Below are 22,055 nucleotides of genomic sequence, written 5' to 3'. Positions count from 1 at the left end.
ACATATATGAACGGTTCTCTCTCTTTTGTTGTTTTTTTTTCCTCTCCCTCTTCTCACCCATGTTTTTATGTTTTAAAGATGGTATGTCACACCTCAGTTAGACAAATGGTAACGCAAGATTTTTGCTCCTTACAGAAAGATCGCTGGTTTGGAAGGAATATTGCATCATCGGAATGTTCGTTTGGAAGACTGAGAGACAGCACCTTTGAGATGACAACAGAACAGGAAGAACGACAAAGACTAGAGAACTTAATTATCGTAACAAGTTTCTCTCCCCCTCAAACTGATTTTCTGTACCCCCATTACAAATTTCTTCTTTTCTCCTCCTGTAAGATGGACTTGCCCAAAGAGACTGTGATATGGATTTTCCTGTTGACCATGATGTTGACCAGAGCAGTCTGTTCCGGCGAGAGTACCAGTGAGGTCGAGAAAGGATCCAGAAAGATCCCGATGACTGAGACAGAGGTGTAAATTTCCAATAACAACACAACCACCAAGCAAAAGGCGAGTACCGGAAACGATCTAGCAGCCATGTTATTTGTAAACAGTGTTAGCTGAAAAGAGAACTGTATCTGTAGCCTCTGTGACAACGTAGTTGAGGATGGGTGCATTAAGAAATGCCAATCCAGTTTTAATATCCACATGGACCGGCACCCCTTGAGTGACTATCACTCCTTAGTGGGTAGTGTGTTAAATCAAACAGATTGTTGGGTATGCTCTCAAGTACCTCAAGGTCATAGCAAATCAGGACTAGTACCATTTCCTTTAACGATAGGGGAGGTACTTGAGCTAAAGGGTGGGAGACCGGTGGACAGGAGATTTAATATCTCCAGTCCTCCTAGTTTGAAGCTCCACCAATATCATGTGGATAGGTCCCTAATATGTTTCAACATTACCAATCCCCGAAAGCCGGGAAATTGGGAAGTGTCATGGAGTAACCAAACCATGACCTTTTCATATAGAGCAGATAGAATGCCGACAGATACAGAGCTTATACGCCACATAGCCAGTAGAGAAAAATCTTTCCGATATAGGTATACCCTAGGAAGTAGGATTACGAGAGTTGGAGAGGTATCACCAGGATACTGCGCACATATCGTACAAACTGATACGTGTACTAAACAGATGGGAGCATTAGGGTTAGGAGATTTCACATGGAAGATGTGTAATATGGTTATGTCCTACTCCGTCCCATATGTTCTCCCCGATGATGCATATTTCATATGCGGGAGGAAGGCGTATAAGTGGCTTGCCCCAAACTCTGAAGGATTGTGTTATATTGGAAAAGTACTGCCTGAGGTAATGACTGTATCACATGCCAAAATGAAAGATATTCACCGTGTTGCCCAAGCTCCTTATACTCACACCCACTACGAGCACGTAGTTAAACGGCACCTGATAGAAAGAACAGAGCATCCGGCCTCTGACATGATCCATGAATCCACCGGGATTCAGTTTCTAATCGCGTTAGACATCACTCGGACCGCCAGAGGAGTGTTGAATTATAAATACATATCTGCGCTTGCAAATTTGTTAGACAATATCACAGAAATGTATGATGACACGTTTAGGTATACTGGAAGAGAACTTCAAGCTTATAAAACAGAACTGGTCCAGCATAGAATGGTTCTTAATTATCTCACAGCAGTGACAGGCGGATATTGTGTCACACTGGCAACGCAGTACGGCGTGAAATGCTGCACATATATAACGAATAGTACCGAGGACCCGGTCGAGGTCATAGACCAAAAGATGGACGATATTCTCCAATTGAAGTGGGAATTTCGCAGGAGACACAATCTCACACTTGCTGCTGTAGGTAATGAGCTGACTGGTTGGGTGTCATGGTTGAACCCGCGAAATTGGTTCTCTGGTTTAGGAGAATGGGCTCAAGGAGTCATAATGGATGTTGGGAAGTTTCTTCTATGTATCTTAGGTGTTGTCATATCCATTGGCTTGATATTTAGATGCGGTCAGGCTTTAATGAAGTGCAAACGTAGTACCAGGGTAATGAGTCTAAGGAGTGAGGAAATTGTAATTCCAATGGATTTGATCTATGACCCAAATGTAGAAACAATGATGTGATGAAAATGCGATTTCTACGGTCCGTTTCTTTCACCTGTTTTTCTGGTTTTTCCAAGGTAAAAAGACCCACTTTTGACGAGGAATTTGATGATCCGGTATACAGACAACTGATGGATTAAAGAAGAAGTTTTGACAACCTTATACACAGATTTTGATGAACAATGCCATAGACCCCCAGTTTCCCTAGAAATTTTAAAATTACGCTAGCCCAACACTTTTGTAAGCCTATGGACATTGACAAAGCTTTTTGCCCACACGCCTTTTGGCAAAAGCACAAAGAAGACTGCATTCAACAGACACCGAACAAGACTTCAACCGACAAATGTTCATTAACCTGACATAGAATACCACTGCATTTACCGTAATTATGTCTTTTCTTCATCTCTACGACCTTCAGGTAATTACACACATAGGCGATAAGGAATACAGGCACAGATATCAGCAATCACATATTCCCCCATTCATGTATCATCAACTAAAATGTGCTCCCCCATTTTGTTGCAACCAAAACCCGAAAAGAGCTCGGTAAAGTTTGACAGCCCATCCACAGACCCGTACCACGGGATAAGAAGGAATTCAAATGTATACTTCGCAATACCTCGAAGCTTGATTTAAAACACGTACGGCACGATGATACATGACCCCCCAAACATGGATTCATACACACATGCTTCTACTATCCCACTAGGTCATACCCTCTTCACACCTTCTCCTCTCTCCTCCCTTACCCAACCATGGAAATGTATTAACCCCTGACTTATATTTTTCTCGTTTTGAAATGTTTTAGGAAGTGGCAGTTATTGTTGACTGCCAAAGGGTGGACTGTCAAAGTCAGAAAAATATCACTATGCACACTGCCATATTTGCACCTCATATGTGTCCCTGCTGCGCATGCGTGCGCTCTCCCGTGCGTGCGCATACTCGCTGTTGCGGGCACCCGCAGGCGCACGGTATGCGCATTTACGGTAGAGATTGTGTGCGTCTAGCGGGCGACTCTTTCGTTACATATTTTCACCATATAATGTATTTTGTAGATTATGGTCCCTTTGATAGAATCTGAAAGTTTGGTTAATGTAGAATGTTCATGGACAGAGAAATCCCTCTTTGTTTGATACGAAGGGTCAGACAGGAGTAATACAGTGGTGTTTAGTATCCATCGGAAGAGTATTTAATTAGCAATATTCCGGTGTTGGTTTGGAGCGGATTAATCGCTCGTGCGAATAGTTATGGACATAAGAAGTTTATGTCCATTTACTATTATTTGCACTTACTTATCCATGCGGCGGGAAACCTAGTTTCCCACCCACCTGAGCAGTTGGAAATTGTCACAGCCCACCTGTATGAATCAACCTATGACCTTTTGTTATAATGCGAGGAGGAATTCCTGTGTCCAATGAACAATGAGATTGTAGGGACCATTGAATTGTATTGTGTGTGGGGCATAAATAGACAAGCCGATCACATCCAGCTCACTCTTCAACGGTTCTCATTGCTGATAATCGGGAGCTGGATGTCCAGAGGCGCATGCGATCGTTTCCCCTTTGTGCGTAAGTTTTTCTCCGCAATCATATTGTCTTCCTTGTTATTCTGAGCCATATCTCTCCATATCTCTCTCTCTCTCTCTCTCTCCTCCTTCTCTCGTATTCTCTTAAATGTAATAGTATTGTATTGTATTTGCTGTGTAGTTATCTGGTTAGTTAGTCTATGTTATATTGTAGTGTATGACTTGTATTGTATTAATTCTTTTGCAAGTATAACATTCATAATATATATATAAGGCGTTGGACCCTAAGCCCAGGTATCTGTGTATTTCTCATAGTGTTAAGTATTTTCAGAGCGTCGGTGACGCTCGAACAGCTTTTAAGATAATCAGGCTACACAAGGTTGCATCTACACTCTATCACTACACTAAGGTTTTGCTGCATAATACACTGTTTATGGTTTAGATATAAAGGTTTAACATTGTGAGCGTCAGCGCCGCTGGTGATCACCTCGTGGTCCCGAGCGTCCGCTACGCTATAGCGAATCATTACGTTAGTCGGCAGCCAATAGCGTGCCTGCCTGTGATCTCTTGGCCGTGAGCGAACATGACGCTTGAGCGTCTCGACCACGGCTAAGCGATTGTTACGCAACGTGCGTACCCTTACGGTACTCCATACGTAAATAGCGTACAGTGTTCTTAGACCTCATAAAGGGTTTTATATAAGATAAATATTTAGCTTTATCATAGCAATGACACATTGGCCCTCATTCCGAGTTGATCGCTCGGTATTTTTCATCGCATCGCAGTGAAATTCCGCTTAGTACGCATGCGCAATATTCGCACTGCGACTGCGCCAAGTAATTTTACAATGGAGATAGTATTTTTACTCACGGCTTTTTCATCGCTCCGGCGATCGTAATGTGATTGACAGGAAATGGGTGTTACTGGGCGGAAACAGGCCGTTTTATGGGCGTGCGGGGAAAAACGCTACCGTTTCCGGAAAAAACGCAGGAGTGGCCGGGGAAACGGGGGAGTGTCTGGGCGAACGCTGGGTGTGTTTGTGACGTCAAAACAGGAACGACAAGCACTGAACTGATCGCACAGGCAGAGTAAGTCTGAAGCTACTCTGAAACTGCTAAGTAGTTAGTAATCGCAATATTGCGAATACATCGGTCGCAATTTTAAGAAGCTAAGATTCACTCCCAGTAGGCGGCGGCTTAGCGTGTGTAACTCTGCTAAAATCGCCTTGCGAGCGATCAACTCGGAATGAGGGCCATTACTGTTAGATGTAAGTTATAGCAATAATATATTACTGTTAGATGTAAGTTATAGCAATGACACATTACTGTTAGATGTAGGTTATAGCAATGACACATTACTGTTAGATGTAGGTTATAGCAATAATACATTACTGTTAGAGTAATTTTATAACAAAATAATACATTACTGTTATATGTAACAGTCATGTTTCATGGGGGCAGATGTATTAAGCCTGGAGAAGTGATAAAGCAGTGATAAGTGCAAGGTGATAACGCACCAGCCAATCATTATGGGTTTGAAAACTGACAGTTAAGAGCTGATTGGCTGGTGTGTTATCTCCTTCCATTTATCAGTGTTTTTACTTCTTCTCTAGGCTTAATATATCTGCCCCATGGTGCATTACAAAGTAAATGACATGATTTAATTGCTGCACTGCTAAACGATGGCTGATAATGGTGTTGTTCTGCGACATCTACACATACGTCTGAGCATCGCGGCTCATAAAAGACATGTGACCTTCTGCGAGGAGCCAATAGCTTCATTAGGCAATGAGAATTATTTGGACTGCTAACGCACTACTGGTGGTATCTCTGAGGATATCAGTAATCCCCTGTAACTAAAGGGGGGTACTCACGGGAGAGATGTGTGCTGAGCGATCTTAACACAGACCGCTCAGCACACATCTCTCACCCCGCTCAGCACAGCGCGATGTGCTGAGCGAGGGGGAAAGCCGACGGGGGGCCGCTCACTTCACACAACGGTGAAGTGAGCGACCCGCTAGATTGAGCCTGCATGCAGCTCAATCTAGCATCGGCGATAGCGATGCGCAGGGCCGCGCATCGCTATCGCTGGAGGGCATACACACGGCAGATCCGTGCTTAAAATCTAAGCAATCTAGCAAGATTGCTTAGATTTTAAGCACGGATCTCTCCGTGTGTACCCCCCTTTACTGTACAGAGCTGCAGAACATCCTGGTGCAATCAGAACAAGGGGGGGTCATTCCGAGTTGTTCACTCGCAAGCTGCTTTTAGCAGCTTTGCACACGCTAAGCCGCCGCCTACTGGAAGTGAATCTTAGCTTATCAAAATTGCGAACGAAAGATTTGCAATATTGCGAAAAGACTTCTCTGTGCAGTTTCTGAGTAGCTCGAGACTTACTCTGCCACTGCGATCAGTTCAGTGCTTGTCGTTCCTGGTTTGACGTCACAAACACACCCAGCGTTCGCCCAGACACTCCTCCGTTTCTCCAGCCACTCCCGCGTTTTTCCCAGAAACGGCTGCGTTTTTTCACACACTCCCATAAAACGGCCTGTTTCCGCCCAGAAACACCCACTTCCTGTCAATCACATTACGATCACCAGAAAGAAGAAAAAACCTCGTAATGCCGTGAGCAAAATTCCTAACTGCATAGCAAATTTACTTGGCGCAGTCGCACTGCGGACATTGCGCATGCGCATTAGCGACTAATCGCTCCGTTGCGACAAAAAAATAACGAGCGAACAACTCGGAATGACCCCAAGATTCCTTCTTATGAGAATGTGATCATTAAAATATCTGAAGCAAGACATTCACAAGCTTTCACTTCACAGGCGCCAGATCTTCTTTACAAGCACCGTGCGCCTTTAAATAAGGGACTAGAGACCTCTGTGTGCAGGAAACCACAGAGTATATAAATCATCAGTCCTGGGACTTAACTTCCACTTAACTTCCACGGGTCACAGGTCATAGCCCAACATTGTTCCGTCTTATATTGTCCTAATGAACCAAGAACAGGATCTGTTTATCAAAGCTTCTAAATTAGCTGGTGTGGAAGCTGCAGCTCTTTGTGGAAGGTGGACAGAGAGGAAAAGGTCAGGCGGAGAGCTGATGCTAAGCCTGACCCCGGCGATGCCCCAGGCGAACGGGCAGGGGGGACAGACGCACTTCTGTCGGAGCCTCCATATGCTTTGTCATAATTAAGTCAGACATTAAGGATGGAGAGATTCGATTTCAGGACAATTAAGGAAACCTTTACATAAACAGTTCTGTGGAAAGCGTCAAAGCTCGTTACACTTGTATCACAACTGTGTGTATATAGACATATAAGCAGGATTAATGGAGAACAGAATTTAAAGGACACTTGTGGACACGTTGCTTTGTAGCACTGAATGTAACATGCTCACTAAAAGGATAATTTGTGGAGCTGGAGTTAAGAGTGACGGTGACCCCAATAGAGGAGACAAGGGAGGACCTACAGTGCTACTGCCTATAGGTGGGGGTTGGCGCATCTTCCCTGTCAATGCCCCAACCAGCGGCAGCACGGGGGTTCCACACAATCTCTCACTTCCTCTGGCTTACTGATGCTCCCTCTAGTGACCAGCTGTGGTCACAGTAACAAAAAGGAGCCTGTGATTGGACTAATCAGCAGAGGGAGCTTCAGTCAGCCGGAGGAGGTGAGGCAGTATCGGCTTCATATACAGGGGAGGAGGGAAGGGGGGTGTAATACCAAGTTATGCTGTGGTGCCCACGTTCTTGTGGAACTATATACTAAAATATTCTTTTTCTGACTCTGAGCAGCCAAGATGTAAGTGGCAATACGCTGAATGCAGACAAATAGTTACAGGATGCTGCTTTCACTGCTCAATATATAAACATGACAGGGATTCTAATATAACCAACAGACTGCGTTTCCTATAAGTGTCTCTAATAATAAATAACTGCCAGTAAGAGCAAGATCTAATCAATATGGCTTCAAAGCTATAAACATGAATGCGTATCACTGCAATGTAATGGTTACAGGATACGGATTAGGACATCAGTGGTGGCGTCACGCAGCAAGGACGGTCATTACCTGCACTCCCTGCGGCCTCTCCAGTGACAGGACAAGATCCTTCTCTGCCAGGAGTAACACCCCATGGATACAGCCTGGCACAGCAGCCTGGAACAGGAGAACATGGGATGGAAGAGGTTAAAACATACCGGATAATGGACACGGGATAGCCTCCTAAATGCGGATTTAGCTTTTTGTATCATATATGCGGTTCCTGTAAGCCCATCCTCTGGCCTAACCTGTAATTAAGACCGGTCAGCAGCCTGCTCCCATTGTGTTTTATCCTAATGTTGTTCTTATTTAAAAACTGGGGGGACCCTGCTTTGTTTGATGTGGGGGGACCCTGGCTTATGTGATAGAAAGACCCTGATTTGTTTGATGTGGGGGGACCCTGGCTTGTGTGATAGGAAGACCCTGGTTTGTTGATGTGGGGGGACCCTGGCTTGTGTGATAGGGAGACCCTGCTTTGTTTGATGTGGGGGGACCCTGGCTTGTGTGATAGGAAGACCCTGCTTTGTTTGATGTGGAGGGACCCTGGCTTGTGTGATAGGAAGACCCTGCTTTGTTTGATGTGGGGGACCCTGGCTTGTGTGATAGGAAGACCCTGGTTTGTTGATGTGGGGGGACCCTGGCTTGTGTGATAGGGAGACCCTGCTTTGTTTGATGTGGGGGGACCCTGGCTTGTGTGATAGGAAGACCCTGCTTTGTTTGATGTGGGGGGACCCTGGCTTGTGTGATAGGAAGACCCTGCTTTGTTTGATGTGGGGGACCCTGGCTTGTGTGATAGGAAGACCCTGGTTTGTTGATGTGGGGGGACCCTGGCTTGTGTGATAGGAAGACCCTGCTTTGTTTGATGTGGGGGGACCCTGGCTTGTGTGGTAGGAAGACCCTGATTTGTTTGATGTGGGGGGACCCTGGCTTGTGTGATAGGAAGACCCTGCTTTGTTTGATGTGGGGGACCCTGGCTTGTGTGATAGGAAGACCCTGGTTTGTTGATGTGGGGGGACCCTGGCTTGTGTGATAGGAAGACCCTGATTTGTTTGATGTGGGGGGACCCTGGCTTGTGTGATAGGAAGACCCTGCTTTGTTTGATGTGGGGGGACCCTGGCTTGTGTGATAGGAAGACCCTGGTTTGTTGATGTGGGGGGACCCTGGCTTGTGTGATAGGAAGACCCTGCTTTGTTTGAGGTGAGGGCACCCTGGCTTGTGTGATAGGAAGACCCTGATTTGTTTGATGTGGGGGGACCCTGGCTTGTGTGATAGGGAGACCCTGCTTTGTTTGAGGTGAGGGCACCCTGGCTTGTGTGATAGGAAGACCCTGGTTTGTTGATGTGGGGGGACCCTGGCTTGTGTGATAGGAAGACCCTGCTTTGTTTGATGTGGGGGACCCTGGCTTGTGTGATAGGAAGACCCTGCTTTGTTTGATGTGGGGGGACCCTGGTTTGTGTGATAGGAAGACCCTGATTTGTTTGATGTGGGGGGACCCTGGCTTGTGTGATAGGAAGACCCTGCTTTGTTTGATGTGGGGGGACCCTGGCTTGTGTGATAGGAAGACCCTGATTTGTTTGATGTGGGGGGACCCTGGCTTGTGTGATAGGAAGACCCTGGTTTGTTGATGTGGGGGGACCCTGGCTTGTGTGATAGGAAGACCCTGATTTGTTTGATGTGGGGGCACCCTGGCTTGTGTGATAGGAAGACCCTGGTTTGTTGATGTGGGGGGACCCTGGCTTGTGTGATAGGAAGACCCTGATTTGTTTGATGTGGGGGGACCCTGGCTTGTGTGATAGGAAGACCCTGCTTTGTTTGATGTGGGGGGACCCTGGCTTGTGTGATAGGAAGACCCTGCTTTGTTTGATGTGGGGGGACCCTGGCCTGTGTGATAGGAAGACCCTGCTTTGTTTGATGTGGGGGGACCCTGGCTTGTGTGATAGGAAGACCCTGATTTGTTTGATGTGGGGGGACCCTGGCTTGTGTGATAGGAAGACCCTGCTTTGTTTGATGTGGGGGGACCCTGGCTTGTGATTTGAAGATAATATGGGCAAACAGAGTTTTTCTTGGTCTAGTACATACCGGCAGGAGGGGAGTATACAAAAGGCAGGGACTGATGCCTCCACACAAATCGGATTGCACAACGTGCTGGAATGTGTTGGCATTATGTAAAGGTGAAGAATACCGATAACACACAAGCCGCTAAGCTGCACTGACAATTGTGCAGTTCCCCAATGTCCCCTACAGTCCCAGTTATCTGTGTGTGACTCTTACACCCTCTCAGCTCCGACGTGATGTGTAATAGAGCCCTATGCGATCTAGGAGTGTTGGGCTTATTCCGAGTGACAATGAGCGTATAACAGCTATCAGGAGGTCTCCTGGTGTCTGACGGGTGACCTGGTGTGTAACAATATACAGCCCTGACGGGCGGTGACAGCAGATGGAAGATGCAGTGTGCTGAGTGACGGGAGGTGGACGAGCTGTCAGATCTGCCCCACACAGGGCACTAGGTTACCGCTGTGCGGCACAGACATCTATACAGGGAGAGCAATTAGTCCGGAGATATTAACGACACACATTTCATATATCTCTATATATCGCAACAGACACCCAACATTCTTATATATATATATATATATATATATATATATATATATATATATATATATATATATATATATATATATATATATAGTCCTCCAGTGACAGCGTGGTTGCACTTTCAATAACATCACATTTTTAGACTGAATGCCTTTGTAAATACAGTGAGGAAGGGGACACTTGCCCAGTTTGGTGCAACTTTCCCGTAACAAATCAATCTCTCACAAGTAATAAATAAATGCTGGAGGGTTGTAAATCCGCATAGGTTCATCGCTAACCCTTCTCTATAATGGACACAAGACACAAACAATCCACATACCTGGACCATATGAAGGGCTTTAAATAAGGCGGGCACAGGGGAGCACCTCCGGGCATCCACTAGCAGCGTCAGACCCAGCATTCTGCAGTCTCTCCTGGAGAGGGGACAAGACACCAGGAGTATGAGATTTAATAAAATGTGCAAGTGATAACATAGTGTTCACTCTAGGCTGTTTTAGCAGGCAAAACCCACCCTGCCCCTTTTGCGGCGCCCTGCTAGAACAGCCGTCCGCTTCCTGCCCTCCCAGCGTGTAAAGATGCGCGCGGCATCCATTCACGCTTTGGGAGAGAGCTGGGGGAAGCCCAGCACCGACGGAGGTGCTGGGCACGCCCCCAACAGTGACGTCGACGGCCACAGACGCCCTCTATAGCAGCGTCTGTGGGCCGCACCGCCCACTAAAATGACGGGGTGTGGCCACGTCCCCTTATTTGCATGACCGCGCCCCCATTTTGGGCGCGCGCCATTGTGCCCCGGGAACTCCAGCGCCCTGCCCCATCATCATCCTAGAAAGAACACTATAACATTACAGAGATGTACACTTGGTAATGCAAACCACCCTATGGCCATAACAGCATGTAATAATTTGGTCCAATAAAAGGAGAAAATGTTCAGTTAGTGAATATAGGGGCAGATGTATTAACCTGGAGAAGGCTTAACCACTTAACTGACGATTTATTTCGCAAAAAAATGCTCCGAAATGGTCGGGGTTTTTTGAGTGAATTAGGTGAAGAACATGAATTTAACCATATCCCAAATGATTTTAGTTAAAAAAAGGAAAAAAATAAGAATTTACTTACCGATAATTCTATTTCTCATAGTCCGTAGTGGATGCTGGGGACTCCGTCAGGACCATGGGGAATAGCGGCTCCGCAGGAGACAGGGCACAAAAGCAAGCTTTTAGGATCACATGGTGTGTACTGGCTCCTCCCCCTATGACCCTCCTCCAAGCCTCAGTTAGGTACTGTGCCCGGACGAGCGTACACAATAAGGAAGGATCTTGAATCCCGGGTAAGACTCATACCAGCCACACCAATCACACCGTACAACTTGTGATCTGAACCCAGTTAACAGTATGATAACACAGAAGTAGCCTCTAAAAAAAGACGGCTCACAACAATAATAACCCGATTTTTGTAACAATAACTATGTACAAGTATTGCAGACAATCCGCACTTGGGATGGGCGCCCAGCATCCACTACGGACTATGAGAAATAGAATTATCGGTAAGTAAATTCTTATTTTCTCTAACGTCCTAGTGGATGCTGGGGACTCCGTCAGGACCATGGGGATTATACCAAAGCTCCCAAACGGGCGGGAGAGTGCGGATGACTCTGCAGCACCGAATGAGAGAACTCCAAGTCCTCTTTAGCCAGAGTATCAAATTTGTAAAATTTTACAAACGTGTTCTCCCCTGACCACGTAGCTGCTCGGCAAAGTTGTAAAGCCGAGACCCCTCGGGCAGCCGCCCAAGATGAGCCCACCTTCCTTGTGGAGTGGGCTTTAACAGTTTTAGGCTGTGGCAGGCCTGACACAGAATGTGCAAGTTGGATTGTGCTACAGATCCAACGAGCAATCGTCTGCTTAGACGCAGGAGCACCCATCTTGTTGGGTGCATACAAGATAAACAACGAGTCAGATTTTCTGACTCCAGCTGTCCTTGAAATATATATTTTCAATGCTCTGACAACGTCCAGTAACTTGGAGTCCTCCAAGTCGCTAGTAGCCGCAGGCACCACAATAGGCTGGTTCAAGTGAAAAGCCGAAACCACCTTAGGGAGAAAATGAGGACGTGTCCGCAGTTCTGCCCTGTCCGAATGGAAAATCAGATATGGGCTTTTGTACGATAAAGCCGCCAATTCTGATACTCTCCTGGCTGAAGCCAGGGCCAGTACCATGGTTACTTTCCATGTAAGATACTTCAAATCTACCGATTTGAGAGGCTCAAACCAAAGAGATTTGAGAAAATCCAAAACTACGTTTAGATCCCACGGTGCCACTGGAGGCACAATTGGGGGCTGTATATGTAGTACACCCTTGACAAAAGTTTGTACTTCAGGCACTGAAGCCAATTCTTTCTGGAAGAAAATTGATAAGGCCGAAATTTGAACTTTAATAGACCCCAATTTTAGGCCCATAGACAATCCTGCCTGCAGGAAATGTAGGAATCGACCCAATTGAAATTCTTCCGTTGGGGCCTTCTTGGCTTCACACCACGCAACATATTTTCTCCAAATGCGGTGATAATGTTGTGCGGTCACTTCCTTCCTAGCTTTAATCAAGGTAGGAATAACTTCCTCTGGAATGCCCTTTTCTTTTAGAGTCCGGCGTTCAACCGCCATGCCGTCAAACGCAGTCGCGGTAAGTCTTGGAACATACAAGGTCCCTGCTGAAGCAGATCCCTTCTTAGAGGTAGAGGCCACGGCTCTTCCGTGAGCATCTCTTGAAGTTCCGGGTACCAAGTTCTTCTTGGCCAATCCGGAGCCACTAGTATTGTTCTTACTCCCCTTTTCCGTATAATTCTCAGTACCTTTGGTATGAGAGGCAGAGGAGGGAACACATACACTGACTGGTACACCCACGGTGTTACCAGAGCGTCCACAGCTATTGCCTGAGGGTCTCTTGACCTGGCGCAATATCTGACCAGTTTTTTGTTGAGGCGAGACGCCATCATGTCCACCTTTGGTTTTTCCCAATGGTTCACAATCATGTGGAAAACTTCCGGATGAAGTCCCCACTCTCCCGGGTGAAGGTCGTGTCTGCTGAGGAAGTCTGCTTCCCAGTTGTCCACTCCCGGGATGAACACTGCTGACAGTGCTATGACATGATTTTCCGCCCAGCGAAGAATCCTTGCAGCTTCTGTCATTGCTCTTCTGCTTCTCGTGCCGCCTTGTCTGTTTACGTGGGCGACTGCCGTGATGTTGTCCGACTGGATCAACACCGGCTGACCCTGAAGCAGCGGTTTCGCCAGGCTTAGAGCATTGTAGATCGCTCTTAGCTCCAGTATATTTATGTGAAGAGACTTCTCCAGGTTTGACCATACACCCTGGAAGTTTCTTCCCTGTGTGACTGCTCCCCAGCCTCGTAGGCTGGCATCCGTAGTCACCAGGACCCAGTCCTGTATGCCGAACCTGCGGCCCTCTAACAGATGGGCACTCTGCAACCACCACAGGAGAGACAACCTTGTTCTTGGTGACAGTGTTATCCGCTGATGCATGTGCAGATGCGATCCGGACCATTTGTCCAGCAGATCCCACTGAAATATTCGTGCGTGGAATCTGCCGAATGGAATTGCTTCGTAAGAAGCCACCATCTTTCCCAGGACTCTTGTGCATTGATGTACTGACACATTTCCTGGTTTTAGGAGGTTCCTGACAAGTTCGGATAACTCCCTCGCTTTCTCCTCCGGGAGAAACACCTTTTTCTGAACAGTGTCCAGAATCATTCCCAGGAACAGCAGACGTGTTGTCGGTGTCAATTGAGATTTTGGAAGATTCAGAATCCACCCGTGTTGTTGAAGTACTACTTGGGTTAGTGCTACCCCGACTTCCAGCTGTTCTCTGGACCTTGCCCTTATCAGGAGATCGTCCAAGTAAGGGATAATTAATACGCCTTTTCTTCGTAGAAGAACCATCATTTCGGTCATTACCTTGGTAAAGACCCGAGGTGCCGTGGACAAACCAAACGGCAGCGTTTGAAACTGATAATGACAGTCTTGTATCACGAACCTGAGATACCCTTGGTGTGAGGGGTAAATTGGGACATGCAGATAAGCATCTTTTATGTCCAGGGACACCATGAAGTCCCCTTCTTCCAGATTCGCTATCACTGCTCTTAGTGACTCCATCTTGAACTTGAATTTCTGTATGTACAGGTTCAAGGATTTCAGATTTAGAATAGGTCTTACCGAACCGTCCGGCTTCGGTACCACAAATAGTGTGGAATAATACCCCTTTCCCTGTTGTAGGAGGGGTACCTTGATTATCACCTGCTGAGAATACAGCTTGTGAATGGCTTCCAATACCGTCGCCCTTTCTAAGGGAGGCGTTGGTAAAGCAGACTTTAGGAACCGGCGAGGGGGAGACCTTTCGAATTCCAACATGTAACCCTGAGATACTATCTGCAGGATCCACGGGTCCACCTGTGAGCGAGCCCACTGATTGCTGAAAATCTTTAGTCGACCCCCCACCGCTCCTGAGTCCGCTAGTAAAGCCCCAGCGTCATGCTGATGGCTTTGTAGAACCCGGGGCGGGCTTCTGTTCCTGGGCAGGGGCTGCTTGCTGCCCTCTCTTACCCTTTCCTCTGCCTCGGGGCAGATAAGACTGTCCTTTTGCCCGCTTGTTTTTATAGGAGCGAAAGGACTGCGGCTGAAAAGACGGTGTCTTTTTCTGTTGGGAGGGAGTCTGAGGTAAAAAAGTGGATTTGCCGGCAGTTGCCGTGGCCACCAGATCCGATAGACCGACCCCAAATAATTCCTCTCCTTTATATGGCAATACTTCCATATGCCTTTTGGAATCCGCATCACCTGACCACTGTCGCGTCCATAAACTTCTTCTGGCAGATATGGACATCGCATTTACTCTCGATGCCAGAGTGCAAATATCCCTCTGAGCATCTCGCATATAAAGAAACGCATCCTTTAATTGCTCTAAAGTCAATAAAATACTGTCCCTATCCAGGGTATCAATATTTTCAGTCAGGGAATCCAACCACACTACCCCAGCACTGCACATCCAGGCTGAGGCTATTGCTGGTCGGAGTATAACACCAGTATGTGTGTATATACTCTTCAGTGTAGTTTCCAGCCTCCTATCTGCTGGATCCTTGAGGGCGGCCGTATCAGGAGACGGCAACGCCACTTGTTTTGATAAACGTGTGAGCGCTTTATCCACCCTAGGGGGTGTTTCCCAGCGCGCCCTAACCTCTGGTGGGAAAGGGTATAATGCCAATAACTTCTTTGAAATTAGCAGTTTTCTATCGGGTTTAACCCACGCTTCATCACACACGTCATTCAATTCCTCTGATTCTGGAAAAGCTACAGGTAGTTTTTTCACCCCCCACATAATACCCCTTTTTGAGGTACCTGCAGTATCAGAGATCTGCAAAGCCTCCTTCATTGCCGTGATCATATAACGTGTGGCCCTATTGGAAAATACGTTTGTTTCTTCACCGTCGACACTAGATTCATCTGTGTCGGTACCTGTGTCGACTGACTGAGGTAAGGGACGTTTTACAGCCCCTGACGGTGTCTGAGACGCCTGAGCAGGTACCAACTGGTTTTCCGGCCGTCTCATTTCGTCAACTGACTTTTGTAATGTACTAACATTATCACGTAATTCCATAATTAAAGCCATCCATTCCGGTGTCGACTCCCTAGGGGGTGACATCACCATTACCGGCAATTGCTCCGCCTCCATACCAACATCGTCCTCATACATGTCGACACACACGTACCGACACACAGCAGACACACAGGGAATGCTCTTATCGAAGACAGGACCCCACTAGCCCTTTGGGGAGACAGAGGGAGAGTTTGCCAGCACACACCAAAAGCGCTATAAAATGTATATAAACAACCCTAAAAGGTGTTGTTTCTGTTATATGCGCTTTAAATATATAAATATCGCCAAAATATGCCCCCCTTCTCTTTGTTACCCTGTTTCTGTAGTGCAGTGCAGGGGAGAGTCCTGGGAGCCTTCCTCACAGCGGAGCTGAGCAGGAAAATGGCGCTGTGTGCCGAGGAGAATAAGCCCCGCCCCCTTTTCGGCGGGCTTTTCTCCCGGGTTTTGAGATATCTGGCCTGGGTTAAATACATACATATAGCCTCAATGGCTATATGTGATGTATTCTTTGCCATAAAAGGTATTAAATATTGCTGCCCAGGGCGCCCCCAGCAGCGCCCTGCCCCCAGCAGCGCCCTGCACCCTCCGTGACCGTTCAGTGTGAAGTGTGTAGCAACAATGGCGCACAGCTGCAGTGCTGTGCGCTACCTTCATGAAGGCTGAAGAGCCTTCTGCCGCCTGTTTCCGGACCCACGATCTTCAGCATCTGTAAGGGGGATCGGCGGCGCGGCTCCGGGACGAACCCCAGGGTGACCTGTGTTCCGACTCCCTCTGGAGCTATGTCCAGTAGCCTAAGACTCCAATCCATCCTGCACGCAGGTGAGTTGAAAATCTCTCCCCTAAGTCCCTCGATGCAGTGAGCCTGTTGCCAGCAGGACTCACTGAAAATAAAAAACCTAAAAACTTTTTCTAAGCAGCTCTTTAGGAGAGCCACCTAGATTGCACCCTGCTCGGACGGGCACAAAAACCTAACTGAGGCTTGGAGGAGGGTCATAGGGGGAGGAGCCAGTACACACCATGTGATCCTAAAAGCTTGCTTTTGTGCCCTGTCTCCTGCGGAGCCGCTATTCCCCATGGTCCTGACGGAGTCCCCAGCATCCACTAGGACGTTAGAGAAATAATAATTTTTTTTGCATTTTTTAAAATAAAAACATTTTCCCCTAAACATCGAAACATCGATCGAGAACATCGCGACCATCGCGGCTTTCATTTTGAAAGCCGAGACAGCCTCGAGGTATGTAGGGGGCAGCTAGGGAGGGTTTATTTACACTCCCCAGGGGCTGCCATTGTCTGCAGCCGCTGGAGGGGAGATCCTGCTGTGCTGACCGATCAGCAGTGACTGGCAGCACGGCAGACACGGGGAGAGTGCAGGGAGGCAGAGGGACCTTCGGTCCCTCTGACAGCAGCAGCAGAGGGAAGTTTCTCTTCCCTGTCACTGCTAACACTCTCTATCTGACTGGTCGCATCCCGTGCGACCAGGTCAGATAGAGCACTTGCTGGTATGGTTGCATCTGATGCCACCATGCCAGGCAAGTGGTTAAAGAAGTGATAAACCAGTGATAAGTGCAAGGTGATAAACGCACCAGCCAATCAACTCCAATATGTAAATTAACAGTTAGGAGCTGATTGGCTGGTGCATTTATCACTGGTTTATCACTTTCTTATGCCATTTCCAGGCTTAATACATCTGCTCCAATAAGTTCTAGAGACTGTTACACGTAGAGGGGCCGGTGTGCAGCACCGCTGGAGCCGGGTAGCTACCAAACAAAGTATTTCTACTTAATATGGGGCGTAGTGACAATCCTTACAGAGCGGCAGACGTGTACTCACCGTACAGTGCTGTAGAAGTACAGCAAGAGACGCCCCAGTTCGGAGGCGTTGCAGTACGGGTTTAGCCAGCACGTGTTCCGAGTGTTGATTATCACCAGGGAGCGTCCACTCCTGTCCCGTGTCCCTAAGCGGAGAGACAATATGGAATGTTGGCGAGAGAGAAAGAGACAGCTCGTCACTCATGAGAGCACAGAATGCTGAAAGAGACAGATTTATCCACTAGACCTGGCCTGGCCAACCTGTGGCTCTCCAGCTGTTGTGAAACTACATATCCCAGTATGCTCTGCCACAGTTTTAGCATTTCCTAATAGCAAAAGTGTAGAAGGCCATGCTGGGACTTGTAGTTGCGGAGCCACAGGTTGGCCAGGCCTGCACTAGACTGTAAACTCTGCAGGCCAATCCCACCTAATATATATATATATATATACACACAGGCTGCACACGTGTGTTATATAATAAAGTGGAAGCTCACCAGGCACATACACCATCCCGCTCACTAGCACTTCCAGGTTGACATCTCTGACCCGAGTGGGGAGGGTCTGGCCTTCCCTCCTCCTCAAGACACCTGGGGAGCCCGGGCCTTGCCTCCATGACAGCGACTGATCCCTCTGTGGTCTCTTCTCCTGCGTCCTCTCCTGATCACTGCTCTGTGCTGTAAAGATAGGAGCCCAAATGTCACACAGCAGCATCCACTGCCGGATAGTACACACACCCCACAGGCAACCTCTGTATCAATGAAACATTAGCTGCAAATCTCATACCACAGACAGTGCGTCTAGTAGAAAGACTAGATATGTAGAGAGGTCTATGTACGAAGACAAACATGGAGAGATGTGCACTTCTGCTCGTTCCAGCGTATGGGGCTGATACTATGTAAATGTTCATGTAGATTTGTGGGGTTTTTTGCAACTTTGCATGCATCTAAAGCATTGCACAATGAATGCGCCTCGCTGTGTTTGTGCACTGACCGAGCCGCGCTGCCTCTGTATTGGGTGTTCCTGGAAGGTGGCTAAACAGACGCTGATACTAGCATTCGGTCACAGATGCGACAACAGCAAAGCAGCGTGCGATTCAGAATCAACCAGTGTGCCACACTGTGCAGCCATCCACCAAGGCAATCCACCTAGAGTGTGCTACAGAACACAAACCTAATACGAAGATCAATCTCCCACTATAATACAGAGATCAACCCCACCGCCTCCGTGCGGCATGATCACCCACCACATCAGGTGATCATTATTTGGAGCAGAGAGACAAGTCTTACATAAATGTGCACTCAGGGGGTCTTCTGTGCATTGGTGCATACTGTCTTCCCTGTGACGTCCTTATAATAAACATGGGGGACAGTTTTTGAATATGACTGGTTTATTTTTTCCTTTTTACAATGAACTCAGAGTTTGTGCGACACTTTGAGAATTCAGAACAGCAAAAGCCATTGCACGCAGCCTGACACACACTCCAGGAATCCAGCATCTGGGTGCGGCCTCTCCCACTAGGTGACACATTAAACCCCACCGCAGGCTGACCCGGCGACGCATCTCACCCAGGGGTGACTAATAATGTCACACGAGCCCCCTCCATGCAACGTAAATACAATTCTTGCCTCCTAAATACACTGCCAGTAACTCCGGAGCGCACAGGAAGCCGAACGTATGGGAAGGACAGAGGTGATTACAGCATGCAGGGGGAATGTGACGCTGGTTCCAGGTCGGAGACAGTTACAGCTGATGGCTGCTGACACATCCCAGCTTCAAATGACTTGTCCCACTGATATGGGGCAGGGCAGGACCACACACAGCTGGAGAGGTCTTTAGCCAACAATAAAAGCAGCCCCATACCACTATACCCCCTGACAAGGCTGCTGAAAGATCTCCATGAATTTTCCATAGCCGATGATGGGACAGGATAGCGAACAGCGGGTCGGGAGCAGGATAAAAGGGAGAAGTGTGGAATTTCCACCCTAGTTCACGCTCTCTTCCCTCTAATCCCTCCTAGATCACAGACAACCTACCTAGGTCTCATTAGCAGTAACCGGCAAGAGAAATGGCTGTGATCCTAAAAACAGATGGAGCAGCGCCTATAACCCAGTGTTGCTTCGGAGAATTGCACTGGCCTGGGGAACATGACACTGTCCAGCTGGTAATAAACCACACGCTCAGATGGACAGCTCTACAGCAGCTGAGGCAATACAGGTAGCCAAAGCCTTTCCCAGTGATTATGTAGGAGCAACAGAACAAGGCACAGCGCCCATTCACTGAAAGCTGGCTGGGACAATCCGCAGCTCGCAGGTGTGGTGGAACTACAAGTACCTGCATGACCTGCTTTGGACGTTCTACCACAGTTTCCATTGTAAAGCCAAACAAACGAAGAAGAGTTGTTGCTAGCATAGAGCAGATAAAAAAAATCATTATTTTTTAAATTTCAATTCAGCGTTCTTCAAATCACTGGGGTATTATCAAGCGATACCTCAATGCTCAGCCATGAGGTGAGAAATGCCTCAAATACTAAGAATAAAAACTACTCCTACATTTATAATGACTGTAACCCCCGTTACCACCCCAGGGCGATGAATATTGCAGCCGCCATGCATATATAAAACAACACCTGAGCGTCACTCAGCCTGTATGGGGCAAATGTATCGAAGCTTGGAGGGAGATAAAAGTACCAACCAATCAGCTCCTGTCATTTTTCAAAAACAGAGACAGATTTAACAACGAGTAATAGTCTTGTAATCACTCGTTACGAATGGTAAATGGTGCTCCAGCCAATCAGCTCCTGTCACGAGTTTGAAAAATGACAGGTGTTGATTGGCTGGATCACCACTTATCACCATTTTTCAAACACATGACAGAAGCTGATTGGCTGGAGCATTCATTATGAGTGAGAACAAGAATATCACTCGTTATAAAGTCTCCCCCACAGTCTGTCAACTGACAGTTATGAGCTGATTGGCCGGTACTTTAACTCTCTCTGTACTTTATCTCTTTATATGCCCCAGGAACACAACGTATAAGAAACCCTAATGATGGTGTATAAAAGGTCTAGCTGTCGCATGACATCATGGTCTGACACACCGGCCCCAGCTGCTGACCACCACATTTGGGAGAGCGTTTGCTGCCCGTCCCTTAAGAACACAATACTCGGACCTGAATCCGGCAACGAGCAGGAAGTGAGCACATGTACGGGAGATGTCAGGAAACACATGGAGGGGATAAAGATATCACTGCATAGGGGGTAATTCTATCATTATGAATATAGATCTTTTTAGAACGCATTAACGGTAAGCTCAGTTACGTGATATCAGAAGATTATTTCTGCAGGACTGTATTAGGGACAGCAAAGACCAGTGTGCCACATGCTCTCCTGGAGGAGGAGCGGAGGACCACGGGCGCATTCATGGATTAGTGAGGGCTGGACAAGGTATTTAAAGGTGGAGATGTTGGTTTCCTCATGGAGAATGCATAATTATATTGCCAGGATTCTTGTAAGTAACTCCAGTTAGGGTTAGTATAGAGAGCTGCACTGTTTGCATAATGGGGGTCATTCCGAGTTGATCGCTAGCTGCATTTGTTCGCAGCGCAGCGATCAGGCTAAAAAATGGCGTACGGGCACAACAATTATGCAGTTTTGCACAGGGTCTAGCGATGCATTTCAGTCGCACTGCTTGCCGCAGAGTGATTGACATGAAGTGGGCGTTTCTGGGTGGCAACTGACCGTTTTCAGGGAGTGTTCGGAAAAACGCAGGCGTGCCAGGGAAAATGCAGGCGTGGCTGAGCGATCGATGGGCGGCTGTGTGACGTCAAATCCGGAACTGAACAGTCTAAAGTGATCGCAAGCGCTGAGTAGGTTTTGAGCTACACTGAAACTACACCAGAATTTTTTTGCAGGCGCTCTGCGATAAAAACGTTTGCACTTCTGCTAAGAGTAAAATACACTCCCAGTGGGCGGCGGCATAGTGTTTGCACGGCTGCTAAAAACTGCTAGCGAGCGATCAACTCGGAATGACCCCCAATATGTCCTGTTAACTAGCAATTTGTGCAACTAATCAGAGCATAAAGTAATGTCTGATGACCTCTCAACAATTTGTTGCTAAGCACTTTTACCGTCACTACAAGCATCACTGGAATAAAACTTTAAGACAGACAACAGATTTGGAATCTAGAAGTAATTTTTCTAAATCATGTATCTGACTGTATTTTGCAGGAACACCCCTCAATGGCATCATGCTTAGCCAACTACAAAAGATGACATTCATATTTAAGCATCAGTGAAGTATCTAAGCTCCCATGCTACCGGACAATCTCTACATGAATAACTGCAGATGCTACAAGATCGCCTTTA

The 22,055-nt window shown here is 47.3% G+C and overlaps 1 protein-coding gene across 5 annotated transcripts in view; it reads right to left on the bottom strand.

Moving 5' to 3' along the window:
- LOC134969566 (pleckstrin homology domain-containing family G member 4B-like) overlaps nt 1-22,055 on the bottom strand; it is a 224,199-nt gene that overhangs the window by 118,668 nt on the left and 83,476 nt on the right. For all 5 annotated transcript variants that reach the window (XM_063945601.1, XM_063945604.1, XM_063945600.1 and 2 more), the window contains exons 4-7: nt 18,187-18,366; nt 17,715-17,838; nt 10,545-10,638; nt 7,658-7,744 (exon numbers count right to left, since the gene is read on the bottom strand). In XM_063945601.1, the coding sequence (XP_063801671.1) occupies nt 7,658-7,744; nt 10,545-10,638; nt 17,715-17,838; nt 18,187-18,366 (485 nt within the window). The remainder of the gene's footprint in view (nt 1-7,657; nt 7,745-10,544; nt 10,639-17,714; nt 17,839-18,186; nt 18,367-22,055) is intronic.

Source organism: Pseudophryne corroboree, chromosome 11, assembly GCF_028390025.1.
Source record: "Pseudophryne corroboree isolate aPseCor3 chromosome 11, aPseCor3.hap2, whole genome shotgun sequence".
Lineage (NCBI taxonomy): Eukaryota > Metazoa > Chordata > Amphibia > Anura > Myobatrachidae > Pseudophryne > Pseudophryne corroboree.
This window is presented reverse-complemented; position numbering and strand designations above follow the sequence as displayed.